We start from the raw sequence: 19,372 nt of genomic DNA on the forward strand, positions 1-19,372 counted from the left end.
ATCGCGGGAAACGCAGACCATAACATCAGGTCTGTAGGCGAACGACGTAGCCCGTGCAGTGGGCCAACTACCCACTGCATGGAAATAACTGAGTTACCACAAGATACCAACTCAGAAGTGCTCCCCACAACCGGTCCTTTTCGGATGAGGACCATTCATCAGGTGGGAGGAGCACGCCGGACCCGATGAATGATGACGACCCTGGCGCCTTAAGGACTTACTTTAAGTGGACGGAGGAACTGAGAGTCGATCTCTTGGTGTGCTACCAACGTAGCGAGCCGGGGGTGAGCGGCTATATGGCCCGGATGCACACTCTTTGGAGTGATATGCATCCGGAGCTAGCGCATTTTACGCCCAAACACCTGCGTAATTATGCCGCTCATCTTCGGCGAAATAGAAGATCGCTTGTGCCGGACAGAAGGCAGTCTAATAGACTTTCCTTTCCGGCGCAACTACACCAAGAGCGACGCCGTTCCTCCTTGGACAACAACAATCCCTTTGTAGGACGGCAAGTAAGTATATCTAAAAAGATAACTTACTCCCAACAACAGCTTGACGCGGTAAACGAAGATCTCCGTGCAAACATCCTGGAGGATTCCACCCTGCTCACTGTGAGCCAGGTTGTGTATGGTGCAGCAGTTTCGGCTTTTCCGAGAGAGAGACAATGTCTCTCGATCGAGGCAAGGTTGAAACAGCGCATCTCACAACTTGGCTTGAAAATTGACATGTCCCGGAAACAGGTCTCCCGCATTCAGTGTGTGATTGAGTACGACACAACTCAAACACCATACACGCCCCGAATTCGGCGCATTGCTGCTGAACTTCGGTGGCGTCATCACACACTGAACAAGAGTACTCTTCATGTCATCAAGGAAGAGTGTCTTAATAAATTGCGGGCTCTAGTGGCTGCTAAAAAGTCATTAGAGAAAAGGCTGAAGCGGTTGGTCGACAACTCGTTGTTTCGATCCAGCCCTTCACGGTTTCGGACACCAAAGACCGATGTTACCGGGAATTATCCAACACCTGAGCGGGTGGAAGCTTTTGGACTGAGTTGTATGGAGATCAACCAAACGTGAACGCCAACACTCCAGCTCTGCACGACTTCAAAGTATTCTGTCGGGAACACCGTCGACAGAATGCTGATGAAGAGAGCCCTGCAGTCAGTGTGGATGAAGTTCGTTCAGCTCTAAATGGCAGCAAAAATTGGGCTACCCGGGACCAGACGGCATTAATGTCTTTTGGTGGAAGAAGTTTACTTCTACCCACCTCCATCTGGCCCGCATATTTACATCATACATTAGAGCTGACGATCCGATTCCGGACTGGCTTGTAGAAGGGCGAACCGTACTGATACCTAAAAAAGGTGACTTGTCTGACCCTAAGAATTTCAGGCCTATCACCTGCTTGAATGCGGTTTATAAAATTTTTACAAAAATTTTAAATAACCGTATCTTGCAGCAGATAGAGCCTGTATGGCAACAGATATATGAACAACGTGGCAGTAAAGAGGCCTGTCAGGTTGCAAGGAGAACCTGATAGTGGATCGATGCGTCTTACAAGATGCGATCTACTATCAACGCAACCTGTCAATGGCTTGGATTGACTATCGCAAGGCATTTGACTCAACTCCACATGAGTTGATTTTATATCTACTCAAATGCCTGGGAGTCAATCCCGAAATAGTGGAATGTATTCGGCGTACAATGCAGCTCTGGCGAACGCGATTTCACATTGGAAGTGGAAACGCATTGCACGTAACCGGAGTTGTAGAGTACAAACGAGGGGTCTTCCAAGGCGATTCCTTGAGCCCTCTGCTGTTTTGCATTTCACTGCTGCCTATATCTGTTGTTCTCCGTAAAACTCATGGGTACTCTGTGGGGCCTCCGGGTGATCGAAACTATTCGATTACCCATCTGCTTTACATGGATGATCTGAAGTTGTATAGCGCTGATAAAGATCATCTACAAGCGGCCTCAACATCGTAACAGAGTACACACGAGATGTCGGAATGTCTTTTGGGTTGGACAAGTGTGCGGTCGTACATCTGGCGAGGGGTAAGTGCTCTGATACTGGTGATGATGTCGAATTAGTGGATGGGAGCGTCTTAAGCCAATTAGACGCCGGGGAGTTGTATAGATATCTAGGAATGGAAGAGCACCGCATGCATGCGGTCTCTGAAGTCCGAACAACTCTCCAGAGCGAGTATGTTAGGAGACTCCGGAAAATTTGGTCCTCCGAACTTTCCGGCAAAAACAAAGTCTCAGCTACTAACATGCTCGCTGTCCCAGTCTTACTATACTCTTTCGGTGTCCTGAAATGGACCCGAAAGGATTTACGAGATCTCGACATCAAAACCCGTAAGATCATTAATATGAATCGGAGCATGCACCCCAATTCATCAGTCGCCAGATTATACCTCTCCCGGTCCATCGGTGGGAGAGGTTTGCAGAGTTTGGAGCGGCTTCACGAACGTTTGGTCCTGGGTTTAACTCACGAAGTTGTCAATTTCACTGCAGACGAGGATGACTTTCTTATGCAAATTGTACATAAACATGAAAATGCGCATAAGGGGTCATTCTTGTATAAGGCAGCAATATATGCAGCAAGAACCCTTGGTCTTGGAGAAATAAACGCTCTTATGGAACTCCGAAAGGAGGAATTTAAGAGCGTCATCAGGAACGCCGAGGAAAAACTACTCCTTGGCGAACTGATGGACAAGTCCATGCACAGCGTGTTCTTTAAACACGTGCGTGATCATGGCTTGTCCATCCAGCTGACGTTTTCCTTCTTAAAGTCAGCGGGCCTGATGTCCGAGACTGAAGGGTTCATATTTGCCTGCCAAGATGATGTCATTAACACTCTTGAGTACCGTAGCAAGGTGCTCCAGGTGCAGCTTCCGGACACGTCCTGTAGGAGGTGTAGACAACATCCGGAGACGCTTATGCACCTTTTGTCGGCATGTCCAGTGCTGGCGAGAGGTGCATATATCCAGCGTCACAATGCTGCCCTGAGAGTACTGTACTACTATCTTCGTCATTGCTACGGTATTGACGTGACACCAGTGCTGCCTTATTTGCCAGGAGATATTCCCCAGGTTGTTGAGAATGACAGTTGCAAAATTTATTGGAACATGCCATTTGCAACAACCCGGCGGATAGATCACAACAAACCTGATATTGTGCTCTTCGACAAGGCCACTCGTGACATTTATGTCATTGAGTTCTCGGCCCCGGCTGAATACAACATCTCAGCCAAAGAAGAGCACAAAAGACAAATATATCAGGATCTCCTGTTTGAAATTGGCAAACTTTACCCAGGTTACCGTGTCAAGCTTGTCGTCCTGATTGTTGGCGTCCTAGGAGGGATGAAACAGTCTTTTGTATCCTCACTTGCCAAAGTTCCAGCTTGCTCATCAAAAGCTGAGTTCTTGGCAGTTAGGATGCAGAAGGCTGTTTTACTTGGTTCTCTCCGTCTCTTAAGGGAAATGACTTTGGCCTGCTGTGATCACTAACCGCCTTGTTGTGCGGAGTGGTCCAGCAGTAACGGATGGAGCTCAGGCTGGGCCCTCGGAGAATCGGACTCCGGGGATAACCCCCCTGAGCATTTAATAACAAAATAATAATAATAATAATAATAATAATAATAATATGGTTATTATATTATAATATATATATAATATAAATATAATATAAATAAAAATAACTATAGTAAATAAAAAAAAACACTAGTCACAAAAATTAAGGGATATAAAAAAAATTCCAAATTTTTTGGTGATTTTCAGCGAGCTGTAACTCCGAGGAAAATGATCGCACAGAAAAAAAAAAAAAAGCAAATTGTAGCTCCAAGTGTCTAGTTTTTAGATATGACCATGAAAATTTTTGTCATCGTCAGGTCTGGAGAAATCCTAAGAAAACTACTGAAAAAAAATTTTTCGAAATTTTTTTTCGTCTTAAAAAGGTCTACGGGCTTCAAAAAAATTTTTTCGATTGTTTCGTTTAAAAGCTCTTTTAGTAAATTTAATACCCTTTAATTTGACGTAATCAAAAAGCCTGTACGATAATTTGCCGCGGAGTTATCGTCAATCAAAGCAAAAAGTTTTTTTGACTTTGGAAATCAATAACTCTGGAAATAATGACCGTATAGGAAATCGAAGGAGGGTTTTGAAAACTACACAATATTCTCTATACGAGAACGTAAACCGCTTTTGAAGAAAAAATTTTTTTGAATTGAAAACTCGGACTGAAAAAAGACAAAAATTCGCATAATAAAGGATATTTGGATAACTTGGTATAACTTTGGATAAAATGGATGAACGAAGGATATCGTTGGTAATTTTTAACTTCAAAGTGTCCCCTAAAATCCCTAAGAAATTCAAAGCGCTGCGATTTTTTGTTCATAGTGCCCAGAAGCTTCAAATTCTGTGTTTTCGCAAAAATCACCATTATGAGCAATTTTGTGATTTTTATTCATTTTTCCATTGAAAAAATTTTTTTTTCAAAATTCTTTATTTTTTCGATCAAAGAGATTGATTTTTCAAGAAATTTGAAAAAAAAAAAAAAATTTTCAATTTTTTTCGAAAATTTTTTCGAAATTTTTTTATCAAAAATTTTTTTTTAATTTTTTTTTTTATCGTCTTCAGAATGCTTCACTATTGTCAAAAAAATTAACTCAATTTTTTCTGTCCGCTACAACTGCCTTAGTTTTAAATCTCATTTTAAAATTCAATAAAAACAAATTGATATACCCCCGCGGAGTTCGGCTTTTCCTCACACAAAACTTGAATTTTACGTTTTCTTTTTAGCCTAAATTCCTTACGTGAATTTTATGTAAGCTTTTCTTTGATAAGCACCTTTTGATATGCCTCGTCGACATTTAGCTGCCACAGATGTGGCCTCGCATTGTTACCCTCCTTCAAGAGGGCTACAGTCAGGTGGAAGTAGCAGCTTCTATGGGAGTGAGCCAGTCCGTTATCAGTCGGGCCTATGCCCGATTTAACGCGACTCAAAGTTACGATCGTCGTCCGGGTCAAGGTAGACTACGAATCACTACCGAGCGTGATGATCGAGCTATCATTCGAGAAGCTCGTCGAAACCCTACTGCGCATGCTCACACGATCGCTCATCAATTTCGCAATCGTCGACAAAGTCCTCCGCAACAACACATATCGGCATCGACGGTTCGAAATCGCTTTCGAGAGCAAGGACTACGCGCTAGACGCGCAAATCGCGTGCCTATGCTCACTCCACGACATCGCCGAGCCCGATTGGCCTATGCTCATGATCATCACCATTGGGGTCATAGACAGTGGACCAGTGTATTATGGACTGACGAATCTCGATTTTGTCTTCATGGCAGCGATAGACGATCTCTCGTTTGGCGCCGTCGTGGAGAACGAGATCGGGATGGTTTTACGAGACCAGTTACAGCTTTCAATGGTGGATCAGTCATGGTGTGGGCAGGCGTGTCCTTCAATACCAGAACCCCGTTGGTCATCGTTCGTGGGACGTTGACTGCCGATAGGTACGTCGACGAAATTCTGGAGCCACACGTCCTGCCTATGCGCACACGCATGGGGGCAAGACGGTTCATTTTGATGCAGGATAATGCTCGTCCTCACACTGCAGTTCGTACGCGAACTTTTCTCCGCGCCAACAACGTAACAACGCTTAATCATCCAGCGATGAGTCCTGATTTGAACCCAATTGAGCATGTTTGGGACATGCTTGGGCGTCGATTGCGGCGAGACTATCCGCAACTGCACAATCTTCATCAGTTGACTCAAGCGTTGTTACGTTGTTGGCAAGGAATTTCGCAACGTGATATTCGACGATGCATCAACATGCAAGAGCGTTTACGAGCTGTGATTCGGAACAGAGGTGGCAATACACGGTACTGAGCAGTTACTGCCGTGCGTACAGAGGTCATTCGGCAGCTGCAAACAGACAAACACGCAGAAAGACACACACACACACACACACACACACACACACACACACACACACACACACACACACACACGTGTGTGAGAAGCGTAAATCCGACCGAGCAACCTCCACGTGGTACGCTTTGGGTAACGCTAATGCCGGCGGTAAAACAACAGTCGAAAAAATTGAGAAAATTTCGAAAAAATTTTCGAAAAAATTGAAATTTTTTTTTCAAATTTCTTGAAAAATCAATCTCTTTGATCGAAAAAATAAAGAATTTTGAAAAAAAAAATTTTTTTCAATGGAAAAATGAATAAAAATCACAAAATTGCTCATAATGGTGATTTTTGCGAAAACACAGAATTTGAAGCTTCTGGGCACTATGAACAAAAAATCGCAGCGCTTTAAATTTCTTAGGGATTTTAGGGGACACTTTGAAGTTAAAAAATTACCAACGATATCCTTCGTTCATCCATTTTATCCAAAGTTATACCAAGTTATCCAAATATCCTTAATTATGCGAATTTTTGTCTTTTTTCAGTCCGAGTTTTCAATTCAAAAAAATTTTTTCTTCAAAAGCGGTTTACGTTCTCTTATAGAGAATATTGTGTAGTTTTCAAAACCCTCCTTCGATTTCCTATACGGTCATTATTTCCAGAGTTATTGATTTCCAAAGTCAAAAAAACTTTTTGCTTTGATTGACGATAACTCCGCGGCAAATTATCGTACAGGCTTTTGATTACGTCAAATTAAAGGGTATTAAATTTACTAAAGAGCTTTTAAACGAAACAATCGAAAAAATTTTTTTGAAGCCTGTAGACCTTTTTAAGACGAAAAAAATTTCGAAAAATTTTTTTTCAGTAGTTTTCTTAGGATTTCTCCAGACCTGACGATGACAAAAAATTTTCATGATCATATCTAAAAACTAGACACTTGGAGCTACAATTTGCTTTTTTTTTTTTCTGTGCGATCATTTTCCTCGGAGTTACAGCTCGCTGAAAATCACCAAAAAATTTGGAATTTTTTTTATATCCCTTAATTTTTGTGACTAGTGTATATATATAGGGAAAGTGGGTTTCGTAGACCGTCAATCACGCAAAAACTACCTTTGCTGATAGCAGCAATCGCGAGGTCATCAGCGTAAAGCATAAACAGGATGTCCACAAGAGTGGTTATACTGATTCCATACACCCCTTTTTCCCGGTAGAAGTCCTCCATGTCAGAGTTAAAAAGAATAAAGAGGAGAGGACTCAGGATTTCGCCCTGGAGAACTCCCTCAGTTATCTTGACGCTTCCCGATAATCCGTCTGGAGTTTTAATTTTGAATGATGCATTATCATACAAGCTTTTCAAGATTTTGATGATTTTCGCACTTACGCCGAGTTTGAACTGCTTTGTCCAGAGTAGCTTATGGATTATAGTGTCAAAGGTACGCTTCATATCCACAAAGATAATGAAAGCGTGGCCTTTTTCTTTCAACAGTCTTGAGTGTATGAGCTCATGAAGTACAAATAAGTTGTCCATGCATTCTCTGGAAGTTCTGAAACCTGCTTGTCCTTTTGGTAGCAGCTTACATCCTTCTGCCCATTTGTAGAGCCTGTCTGCCAGCAAAGAGGTGAAAATTTTTGTAATTTGGTCAACCAAGGCTATACCTCTGTAATTACCCGGGTCCTCTCTGCTACCCTTTTTATGAATCATCGTCAAAATTATGTTTGTCCAAGCTCCAGGGACTTTTTCCTTCTGAAGAACGCTGTTGAATAGAGTAAGGATGAAATACTTCCAATTGGCTGGACTCTCTCGAATAAATTCATTCGTTATTCCATCTTCACTTGGGGATTTGCCCGTTTTAGTAGCTTTTAGTATCATATTTAGTTCAACTAGGGTATAATCGCTGTCCAGAGTTGGGTGCGTGACCCGTGTGTACAGAGTGTCATCTCTAACTTCAGGTCTAAAAGTTTTTTCTATAAAAGTTCACCCACTCTTGTTTTGAAATTTATGGTGGTTGATAAGATTTTGCTCTGAACTTGCTTAATGTTTTCCAAAAATCCTGCGCGTTCCTAGAGTTATTTACCTTATTTGTTAGTTGTTTGTAATATGCAATTCGCTTTTCTTCATATAATTTCTTGTACTCTTTAAAAGCTGCGTTATATTCTTTCTTGTCTTTATTGTTGAAGTTCTTTTTCCTGTACAGTCTGAGTTTCTGATTAGCTGATTGTTTCAGCTCTTTACATTTCTTATCTTTCCAGGGTTCGCAGTTGCCACTGAAGTTATGAGTTACCTGTTTGCCCATTCCTAATTCTTTTGCTGTATTTTTGATGGCCGTAATTAATTTGTGTTGAAGATCATCTATGGATTCCATGTCAAAGTTTAATGCTACTATAGGTGACCAAGACAAGTGTTCCTTGTATGAGTGTTTGTGTTTCTTCTCCCAAGTCATTTTATATACTTGAGGTGCTTTTGCATAACCTTTTTCTTTGGATCGCTTGAGTGACAAGCATATAGGAAAGTGGTCAGAAAAATTAACTTAATGTTGAATTTTGAAGTCATGATGGAGCAGTATGGGATTAAGTTAGAGCCCACCAAGAGCTCTAAAATATTTAAAAAAAAAAAAAAAAAAAAAAAAAGAAACATAACCAATCCCCAAAAAATTATTTATTAAACAATTGTTTAAACAAATTCTTTCCTAAAAACTTGATGGCCTAATGTCGTATCGTTTTATGTCACGTCTGTGACTATTTTATTCAGTTGCTGATTGGTCGACTGGGATAGTGGCGGAATATTTGAAAGAATAAAGGCGAGCGAAGCAAGCGTGCTATATCTAGTGGTTATAAACAATTGATGGCCCGGGATTTCAAAAAAATAAGTACGATATTCGGTTTCAGCGAGTCAAAAAACATGAAAATAATTTCATTTTGTACACTGACCTCAAAAGTTGACGAAATGATATTTCAGCGTCTAGACTAAATCAAGTTAATTGTTGAAATCACTTTTCAGAAAACTTCATCTCGGAAAAGAAGAAATGCAGATGACATGTCAAGAAATCGTTTATAAGGGACGTGATAACTTACTTATCCCAAATAATTTAATAGATTCAAGAGAAGAACTCGAAAAAATTAATTGTAATGTGCCCGAAAGAGATATGTGGATTACACGTTCTGCAGACAATGTTCCGTTCGACTCAAAAACAGAATCTTATTTCAGGTAAAAATTATTACAATATTAGTATAAATATAATATTAATATCATTTCATTCGAATTTATAAAAGATTTTAATTGCAGCTCACAAAAAAATGACAAATTCAACAATACAGCATTGAAGATAATATCTATTTCTCTTAAAAAAGATCTTATTTCTGAAGATTTCGGATTTTCTGTATCAGATGGTTTGTATGAAAAAGGCATTTACATAAATCGTCTTAGACGGGGTGGACCATGTGATGGAGTTTTAAAACCTTATGATCGCATCATAAAAATTAATACAACGTGTACTGAAAATTATGACTGCTGCTTAGCTGTCCCATTAGTTGCTGCTACTGGCGATGAATTGAACCTCATTATTGCCAGACTGACATTTTCTGAAATTTTGTAGTCATTCATATAATAATGATCCCGATAAATTTAAATTTGAAAGATTGACATGAAGTTTATCTCAATATTGAAAACAGACGAAGGAAAAAATTGTTGAATTTATCAGTAAAACGGGAAAAAACATTTGACCAAGCAATGGAATAATTCAAAAGGTCTTAAGAAATTGATAAAATTTGCTTTTCAATCAGTAGTAATCGGTTGTATTCAAAGCAAGAACAATTCAGAAGGGTCAAAAAGAATTTAAGGCTGTGTATATTAAGTATAATGGATGAAATTCAGCATTATAAAGTCAAATAGCCATGTAAACACATCCTCCATAGTTCAATTCCGCCACTGAGCACCCCTGATAAACAAAAAGTATTGAAACAAAGAAAAAAGTATTGAAAAGTATTGGTTTTCTATTTAATCCAATACTTTTTAATACTTTTTTCTTTGTCTCAATACTTTCTTTTATTCAGGGACATCATCCCTTATTAAAAAAAAAAGAATTAAAAAGTGATCTCACATGTTAAATGCCCATAAGAGACATTATTAAAAAGGATTTGAAGGATTAAAAAGTATTCAAAATGATTAAAAATCGAATTATTTTGAATTCTTTCTAATTCTTTTTTTTAATGAGGGATGTGCTTATCATTTTTCTATAAAGTACCATTGATACTAAACGAAAAATAATAAAATTTGACAAGTTGGTCAGTTTGACGTTTCCGACTTGGTGTATTTATCTATGTCGTGTGTGATGCACCTAGTGTATCCAGCAGGTGGCACTACCCGTTATTAGAGCGCTATCTATCACGAGAGCGCGAATCCAAATAAAATATTCAAATATCAAGAATTATATGATTAAGATTCATTAAATTTAATTTCGAAATAAATATTCAAATCATTTATTTAATGCTTTGTAACTGGTTTGAACCGTCCCTTGGTCACCCCTTTATTTGAATTTAATAATTAAAGGCGCTACTGGAATTTTTATCACGGTTTTCAGAACCGGTCCAAGCAAGAGAGATATCACAGGGTCGAGAGAAATCATAAAATTTGACATAAATAAGAACAATTCAATTTTGCATCAATTATCAATTTATTTTAACAATCTGACAATAATTAAATTTTAATTTAATACTTACAATCACACTCATACTTTATAATGGCCGATTGGCTCGAGATACGTCGATGAGCCAACGGGTCCAAGATAATTGGCGTATTTGTTCGTCGTGGTCGGTTATTGGGCGCCAGGAACAATTCAGGATGTTCCAATCCTCAACAAACTAAATCAGAAACACTTAATAGTAAACTAGCTCTACTCAGGGCGGCGGGTTACTAAAGAAAGAAATAACAAGGAAATTCCGAAACAAATAACAATTTATTTAAAAAAATTATACTCGGTTCGGCGAAATAATCAGTTCAAAATAAGTCGAAATAACAAAATAACAATTGTGATCAATTCGGATAGTAATCGTAAACAAAATCAAAATACTAAACGTAACCAAATCAAAACAATAATCGTGTGAATAAGTCAAATCATACTCAATTTAGCCATCAAAGCAATAATTCAAATAATATTCAACAATAATCCAGTGAAATATTCAACTAATACTCAATTAATAAACAAGTTAGTAATTCAAACACTTTCAAATAATAATCAAGTGATATTCAAACAATATTCAAATAATAGTCACGTTAATTATTTAAATAATACCAAAAAATCATAATTAAGTGAACAATTCACATAATGTTCAAATAATAATCAAATTAAATATTTAATTAATATCCTAATAATAATCGTATCAATAACAACCAAAACGTACTTATAATAATCGCTCAGCAGAGTTATTATTTCTAAAATACTATTTAGTTAATTCCAACTAACTAAACATGTCTCGGCGACATGACTCATCGATTAAACAATTCACAATCGGATCAAACTATTCTATCGTCGACGACGAAACAGAAGAAATGATAATCCGCTTAAGAATGCGACGCTCAAGCGATACAAGTATAGCAACGCGAGCTCGAGAACGAAACGGAATATAAAACTCAATAACAAAACTTTCACACTGCACTATTTTACAGGGAAAACGGTACTCTAGGTACCTCGTGGGACGTCGTCTACGGGGTAGTGCTGGTTGTTCACCGAGCAACTCACCAACTGAACTTCTCAGTTACAAACACAATCAAACAATACTCGTGTCCCACGAGTTATCTATCCTGACGCAAGCCACTTACCCTGGTATCCTCGTCGAGGGCTGGTGGTCCAGGTCCAGGTAGTCGAACAGTCGTCGTATCGGGTCGTGTCGTGCCTCGGCGAAGGCTTGGTCGGATCGCGTCGAAGAAATTTAATTATGACCAGCACGTGGTCAGCGATTATAACAATTCTTTCACAAATAATTGCGTCAACCGTTTACACAGCAGTTTCAACTTTAACGAACAATTCGAAATTCAATTAAACAATCAATTAGCAATAAACAGCGTTAATACTCGGCGTGTTAATTAACAACAAATCATCGATACAATAAGCGAATAAGTGTTTTGAGCTAGGCTCCAAAACGCGTGCGATTCCGACCAAGGCAGTATCCAGAAGACAGTTTGTTTCACAAAACTCATGGTCGGCTTCTTCTTCTTCTCTTTGTCCGGTTCATCGTTATTGACGGTCTCGGGCCCAAAGATGGCGGCAATAATACAAGTGATCGATGTTGACAGGCAATTGATACTCTCTATGGCGGCGGTGATGATGCTCGACGATGCTCTCGCTGATCTTCTCGGGCTCGTGGCATGCGTCAGGGACAGTTTAGACTTAAAATTAACTTACAATTAAATCTTAAATCTAAATTCAAATTGTCGCCCTCTCGAGCTGCGGACTTCTGAATACTATTTCAGTATCCGGCGAGGGTGACACGGTCGCGGCGAATCAACAAAAACAACGAAATTTTTCAAATTAAACAAATTAAAAATTAATCAAAATTAAACAAGGGGAATGAAATTCCCTATGTTACAACTTATAAAAGTTACTTATTCCTAACGATACCCTCATATGGAGCGTCTATATCGTAGTTTCTATCATAATGCCCTATTCCTGACGGTACCCTCATAAGGAGCGTCTATACCGCAGTTTCTATCAAGTTTCCTATTCCTACGGTACCCTCATATGGAGCGTCTATATCGCAGTTTCTATCATAGTTACCTATTCCTGACGGTACCCTCATAAGGAGCGTCTATACCGCAGTTTCTAACTAAATCGCGCTGTCCACAGGACCCTCACGCTCTAAGACTCTAGATATGACCCTGGGTGGTCGCCCGGACCCCTGTCCAAGGTTCATACCGTCCTTAGCCCTTTCGCTGTCGCCCGGATCCTCACTACGGGACTAAGGAACCTGAAGTCGACTAGGACAGAGGAGGATACCATGACACTAGTCGACAACCTGCTAATACTAACCTCCTCGACAGCCCGTGAACGAGGAGTATATACTGTAAATTATTTTCCACACACGCACACACACACAATTCTCAATAAAACAATTTTATCCAATTACATACTTGACTCTAATTTACAATTATTTTAAAAATCTAACATACTTTTTACAACTTAACTTCCTGAGAATCAAATTTCCCGGTCCCTAACTTGACTTCGATAAATAATTTAATTTAATTCTGGTTGCTTAATTATTAATATCACAGTAGCGTTTATTCAACCAAAATGTTAGATTAATTAAAGTTTACTCGAATTCAAACTGCCTGAATAATCGGCTCATGTCTATTTTGAATTCCAGTCAAGATTTGAGACTTAGTCTTCAACTTGGTAAAAATTTCTCAGGGCTAAATTTTATGTTAATTATTTTTGAAATCATCGTACTGGAATTTGACAAATTTATTTATCGAAGTTTATTGAACAAATTTTCTTTTGTTGATCATTTTACTCTTGTAATTTTGTTTTATAAATTAATTTACTGCTTAACAATTTTAATATTCTAATTTAAGGAATTTGTGTCTATGATAATTTTATTTTAAAATCTTTGATAATTTTCCAAAAGTAAGTTTCAATTACTAATTTTAATTTTGAATTTTACTTTATTTTTACTTGTTGATTTCATTGGTTAATTTTAATCTAACTTGGACAAATTTCTAATTTTAATTTCCTTTAGTTTTATTTTAATTTCTAATTTGTAATAAATTTAATCGACAGAATATCGCTTATATATGTTACGTCCCGGTTTCCTCACAGGTTTGTAGGTAGACGGTAGAAGAACTCGAGCTGGAGATAAAGATGTTACGACCTCCAGAGTCGTAAGTAGAAGGTTCTCGAATTAACTCCGAAATAACTAGCTTCGATGAATTTAATTAATAAATAACTTCATTTAACTGTTTAAAATACACGTTTAATGAATATGATTTGACAACTGCCGTGAAGTACGTAATAGTGTTTCGTAACCGTAATTAATAGTCTCACGACATGTATAAATTATGAAGAGCCTTAAGTGCGAGACGTTAAAATTAAGAAGCCGTAGCAAAAGACAAGCCCCGAACTACCCGTGCACCTTGCTTATATCCCCGTTGAAGGGCCGCGCCCTGAGGGGAGTAGGGCTGCGTATCAGGCCCCGAATGTCCTATTCTCCTGACTTGATATGCGTGGCATCTCCGAGTCCGACTCGGATGATCCGCGCTGACTCAACTCCGGAGTTCAGGACACACAGGCGTTCATTATTTATTTAGAACATTCCTCGAACGTTCTCGAATATACTTATGTACTCCACGCTAGTTGTCTTACAAAATGAATCATTTACCATTAACATTCTTCGTGAGAAAATGTTAATGTAAACTTAAAAATATTTTGTTTACTCAGGTGTTGGCTGAGTTTCACTTTTCTTATCATTTTCTATTTCTATATTTAGTATTTAATGTTTAACATTTGGAATTCTTTACTTATCATTTAACATTATATTTATAAAAAAATGAATGTTTATGAAATTATTGTACAATTGTTAGAGTTTAAATTAGCGCGCGTATTCGCTATCAGAGACATCTGCGAATGAAGGTAGGGACGTAACATATAAATGACGCAGTTAACTCAAAATTGTCGATTTTAATCTTAATTTATTTGACCAATTTTATAATAATATTAATTCTAATTTTAACCTCTTTTAACTTTAAATTTGAAATTTTTCTACTTACTAAATTTTCTATTTGTTCAAATCTTATTTTAACTAATTTTTAATTTCGACTTAAAATTAAGATATTCAATTAAATTCGAATAATTAATTAATTAATCAAGTAGGGTGATTGGAAGGCGGAACCTGGCCTGTGCCTAGAGTTTCCGGGGACGACGCAATAATTTACCGAGGTTAAACTTGTTTTGTACCTGAGAACTTTTGACGATTCTTCTCTTAAGTTCGGCTCTCTTTGTTGTTCTCGTGGACTTCTAATAGAGGCAACTTTTGTCAGCCAAAATCACGGTGTTCTCGGTACTCGGGTTCACTGCGTCGCAGCTCGGGATTTTCAGCAATAATTTATCTGGAATTTCAGGATAGTTAGTATTGTTATTATTAGATATTTAGGCTGGCTAAATGCCTAGCAATAAATATCAGGTGTATGTGTTAAAATAATCGCTCTGAAGGTTCCACAGGAATCTCAGAGGAATATTAATATTTACCTTGTATTTCCAAAATCTCGTGTTGGTTGCTCGGGCTCCGGCTTCACAATAACATTTTTCCGTGCGGCAACTATACTTATCCCTCGTGTGGGATTATCCTCACCCGCCGAACGCTTATTCCCTAGGCCCCGGAACTTATGTAAATTTTTATTACTACTGCGCGAGCATCCTAGACCACAGCGCCCTGTGATCTGTCGATAACTAACCACGACTAGGGTGAGGACCTTCAACGGATAATGAAGGAGCCCCGTGACAGCTTTTACTCTGACTAGTTGTAATAGATATATTTTATTTAACTCTGTTTTATTTTTTAAAAGAAATAAAACAAAAATTGATATTTCGGTACAAAAGGACATTGTAACCGAGTTCTCAGAACCCATAAAAAGTACTTGAGTAATTCCAGGACTATTTCTCGCCACATGAAAATTGAAACTCTATGAGGAAAAGTCATAAAAAACACATGTCAAATTTAATAGACCCTTGTTCTAAAGACCCTAACGGTATTGATGACCCGGTGAAAACTCGGAAGAAACACGGAGTTTCTGCAGAGTATACTCCGTCATAGAGTTTTCTCGGGATACCGACGGAGTTTAGGCGGTGTTTCAGCGGAGGTAACGCGGAGTATTCTGTGCAGTCACGACACAAGATTTTAACGGCGTTCTGTCGGGTTTTTCTTGAAGTATTGCAAGTGTTTTAATAGAGTATTCACGGAATATTGTCGGTGTTCTCACGGAGTGACAACGGGTTCTGTGACACTTTACTTATCATGAGAGTATGAGCGTGTTTCCTGCATATCGACGGTTGTTTTGTTATCTGCAATCATCTTTATCGATGTTGGGTTCGATAGTTTTCTTGTTTATTGTAGGTTGTTTGTATTACTGACTGTTGTCTTGAGTCTTGTCATGTGACTGTTACGTGGTTATGGTGGGGGGGGGGGGGTTATGATATTATGATGGGGATATGCCGGCTGTTTGGTAGGAGTGGAGGGGATTGGAGGTATTAATTTAATATTATTTTTGATTGACAGTTCAAATGTGAAATTTTTGGGTTTTATTAGTGGGAGGTGGATCTATGAGAATAGTTTGGAGCGAGGAGGTTCTATGCGTTGGTCATTTTTTCTGTTTTTTTCGGAAAATTTTTTCGACTTTTGTTATGTCCACCTGTAAAATTTCTTTCTTTTAAATTTAAATCACGCGCGCAGATGGAAGACTTCTCCATGCGCGAAAGCCACAATAAAATATAAGCTACGTGACTGCTGGTTGACTAGCGGGGACTTCTGCAAACTCAGCACCGCGAGAATTTAAAAACGAGAAACGGAGACCGCTCCCGGGCTTTGTTAATTAATTCGACTTCCGCGTTTAGTTGACGGGCCCGTGCCTTGAAGAGTCCTTTGCTTTAATTTGCACTGCACTTGAAGGAAGTTTGGACGCGGTTTAACCGGCAGGCCACGTATTAGTTGTTAATTATTCAATTATAATCATAGAGTACCGGAATCTCAAAGTTCTAATTTGCTCTGCACTTAGGCGCGAATTCGGTCATTAAGTTTATTCAAAATTTCCTAAAAGCTAGTTTTGCGCACTTTACCCGACGGTGGACTGGAGGACGTTAGCTCAATCAAAATATTAAAACTCATTAAATTTAATTACGTTAAAATCAAATTTTTGAAAGTGTAAGTTTTGGCGTTTACAAAAATAAATCTATATAAAAGTGAAATCAGTTTTAAATCAGTTCATTTCACAAAATAGGAAGCCCGTAAAATAAGCAGCCCAATTCCATCCTAATCCATCCGCCTCAAGGACCAATCAGAGGGCCCAATCCAGAAAAAGGCGCTAAAAGCAGCCCCGGAATCACGGATCCGGTAATAGCTAAAAATCCTGCAAAGAGTAAGTACATCTATTCTTAATAAAATCCGTAATCTGTCTCAAACGAAGGCGTGGTAAATCTGTCCGTCGAAAACGTCCCACATAAATAATCAAACAACGGAATTAAAAATTCCGTTGCGTATTCTTTAAGCCGTTAGTCCAAACCTCCACCGTTTACGCTACCACTTAAACGCCCTTGGACATAACATAAAGAACACTGATGGTAGCGGTAGGATTACGGGTCCGAAATTATTTAACTTTCGTTTGAGAAAATTTAAACCTTCTAAAAATTATTTTTCTTTCCTTTCTCGATCTATTTCCATTTTTTTTTTTTTTTTTTTATTAAATAAATTCCACTGTTAAGTAAATTCTAGTTTTGACAGTTTAAAAATCTCTTTCTTAAAAACTAAATTTATGAGTTTCTTTTATTCTTAAATCTTATAAATTTTCAAGTCTTATTTAAAAATTCTTAAAATTTTATATATATTAATAGTTTTTTTCGGTATACAATTACGAATACCGTAAAAAATTGTTTTCTCCCCTCCCCGAACAAACGAATTATATTTTCGTGATCGAAATGAAAAAAAAATTTTTTTTTTGAATTTACGAAATTTTTTTGTTTGGTTCGTAGAGGCCATAACATTTTCTTATTACACGTCGATATAGATTTTTTTTTTGGAAACTTTAAAGAGCCGATGAGAAAGACTAGACGGTCGGGCTGTCGATATCACTTAAAACAAGTTCATTGAGATTTTATCACCAGAAGGGTATATCACCGCCCTTTGATAGAAACTAAATATTGGGAAGAAGATACTGAGCCCGCAAAGATCGTAACAGATAAAAAAGGCTGGTGGGCCAAAGATTATAGAAAACGTTACGGCCGTTGCTGGACTTTACGAAACAATAATAACGATTCGCTAAGCCCAAACCCCTATCAAGGCGCCGTTCGAGTACAAACTCCATCCGATCGACCCTAAATCTCCACCCCGAACCTAAAAACTTAAATTTGTGTTTAATCATCTTTCTTCCAAATCTTAGAAAGTCAAAAAGAGCTCATATAAAAAAGAAAATTGTTAGGAAATTTTTTTTGGTCGTTATAAATTTTTATAAAACTCTTACATTACTTCATCATCTTACATTCCGCCGAGTAAGCAAAATTTAAATTTTACTTCAAGCTTTAGTGTTTATACATTGATGTAATTTGATTCCAATCTTATCCGAGATTTTTATATAAAATTAATAATAAAATTAAAATTTTTTTGCTGGAAACTAGGATCAGGTCAAGCTGTTAGAATTCCCTTTAATTTTTTTTATCATCTTTGCTGACATAAAATTTTTTTCTTTCAAAAAAAAAAAACGGGAGAGGAAAATTTTTTTTTGATGTTTTGTCGTTTTTTTTTTTTTTAATATTAAATTCGCTGACAATTAATAAAAATTTCTTTTTCATTACTGTCTGATTAAAATATTCGATTCTTCTTTTATTACTATCTCGAAATTGCTTATAGTAAACACACGTTTTTCGACTCTTCCGTGTCTATCCGTCCGTACTCAACATACTGCAACTCTATACACACGATAACTAATCTTGTTCTCCGGTTATTGTACTCTACAGCTGTGACCTACTTACCTAGTGACCGATAAAAATACATCGCGATTTAAATCATATGAAGTTCGATTTTTTTTATTTCCCTTTATTTGGAGTTCTTTGAGCGAAAGCTTTCTTCTTAACCTTCGTCTCAATTCAAATTTACCCGAAATAGTTCAATTTTACCTCAGGTTGGACCACCCTAGCATCGTGGAACTTTTCGCGGACGAAGAAGGAACGTTTTTCGTTCCTTGTTCAAACGATTTTCCGTTTGGAATCATGGCTAGAAGAACTTTCCGTATCGATGCCTCTATAAACGAGGAACTTCTTAACGCCCAAATACAAACATTGGCGAAAGAACTACACGATTCCCTCCCCTATTTTAACGGAGAAGGGCCAAACGCCGTAAAAAAATTTGAATTGTTTGATGGGATAGTAAGAAATTGGCTACCGAGCATTCCAGCAAACAACCAAGACTTCTTCGCCCGTCGTATAGCCCAAAAACTATATGGACGAGCCAAGAGATTGGTTGAACATGTCGAATTAGGCTCGGTAGAAGATATCTTACTCGTCCTAGGTCGAAAACTCAAAAGAGACGACTCATATATCACGTGGTAGAAAAATCTAGCTGCTGCGGCTCCAAAAGATACGGAGAATATCAAAGATTTCTACTACCGGTTAAGCAAGATGGTTTGTCGTATCGAGCTCAATGCTCCTAAAGCTGATTGGGCCGTAGTAAAACGTACATTTGAAAAAACAGCGGCTACTACCC

At 38.0% G+C, this 19,372-nt stretch overlaps 3 protein-coding genes across 8 annotated transcripts in view; 1 reads left to right on the top strand and 2 right to left on the bottom strand.

Annotated features, from left to right (window-relative positions):
- The window catches only part of LOC141535036 (uncharacterized), a 50,777-nt gene extending 34,723 nt beyond the window's left edge, over window positions 1-16,054 (bottom strand). Inside the window, exon 1 of the mRNA XM_074254778.1 lies at window positions 14,863-16,054. The gene's annotated coding sequence lies outside the window, so the exon portion shown is untranslated. The remainder of the gene's footprint in view (window positions 1-14,862) is intronic.
- The window catches only part of Grip (Glutamate receptor interacting protein), a 95,064-nt gene that overhangs the window by 40,052 nt on the left and 35,640 nt on the right, over window positions 1-19,372 (top strand). For 4 of the 6 annotated variants that reach the window (XM_074254766.1, XM_074254768.1, XM_074254765.1 and 1 more), the window contains exon 3: window positions 16,899-17,036. In XM_074254766.1, coding sequence (XP_074110867.1) covers window positions 16,899-16,934 — 36 coding nt within the window. In that variant the 3' untranslated portion in view covers window positions 16,935-17,036. Of the gene's footprint in view, window positions 1-8,918; window positions 9,126-9,203; window positions 9,308-10,497; window positions 13,115-16,898; window positions 17,037-19,372 lie in introns of those variants that run through there. The other 2 variants (XM_074254762.1, XM_074254763.1) reach the window with 2 other exon arrangements.
- Window positions 1-19,372, bottom strand: part of LOC141535034 (uncharacterized) — a 68,980-nt gene that overhangs the window by 15,301 nt on the left and 34,307 nt on the right. The gene's annotated exons all lie outside the window — the stretch shown is intronic.

This window comes from Cotesia typhae, unplaced genomic scaffold (genome assembly GCF_013202065.1).
Source record: "Cotesia typhae breed Kobodo isofemale line unplaced genomic scaffold, CoteBio_Ctyphae scaffold_13, whole genome shotgun sequence".
In the NCBI taxonomy this organism is placed as follows: Eukaryota; Metazoa; Arthropoda; class Insecta; order Hymenoptera; family Braconidae; genus Cotesia; species Cotesia typhae.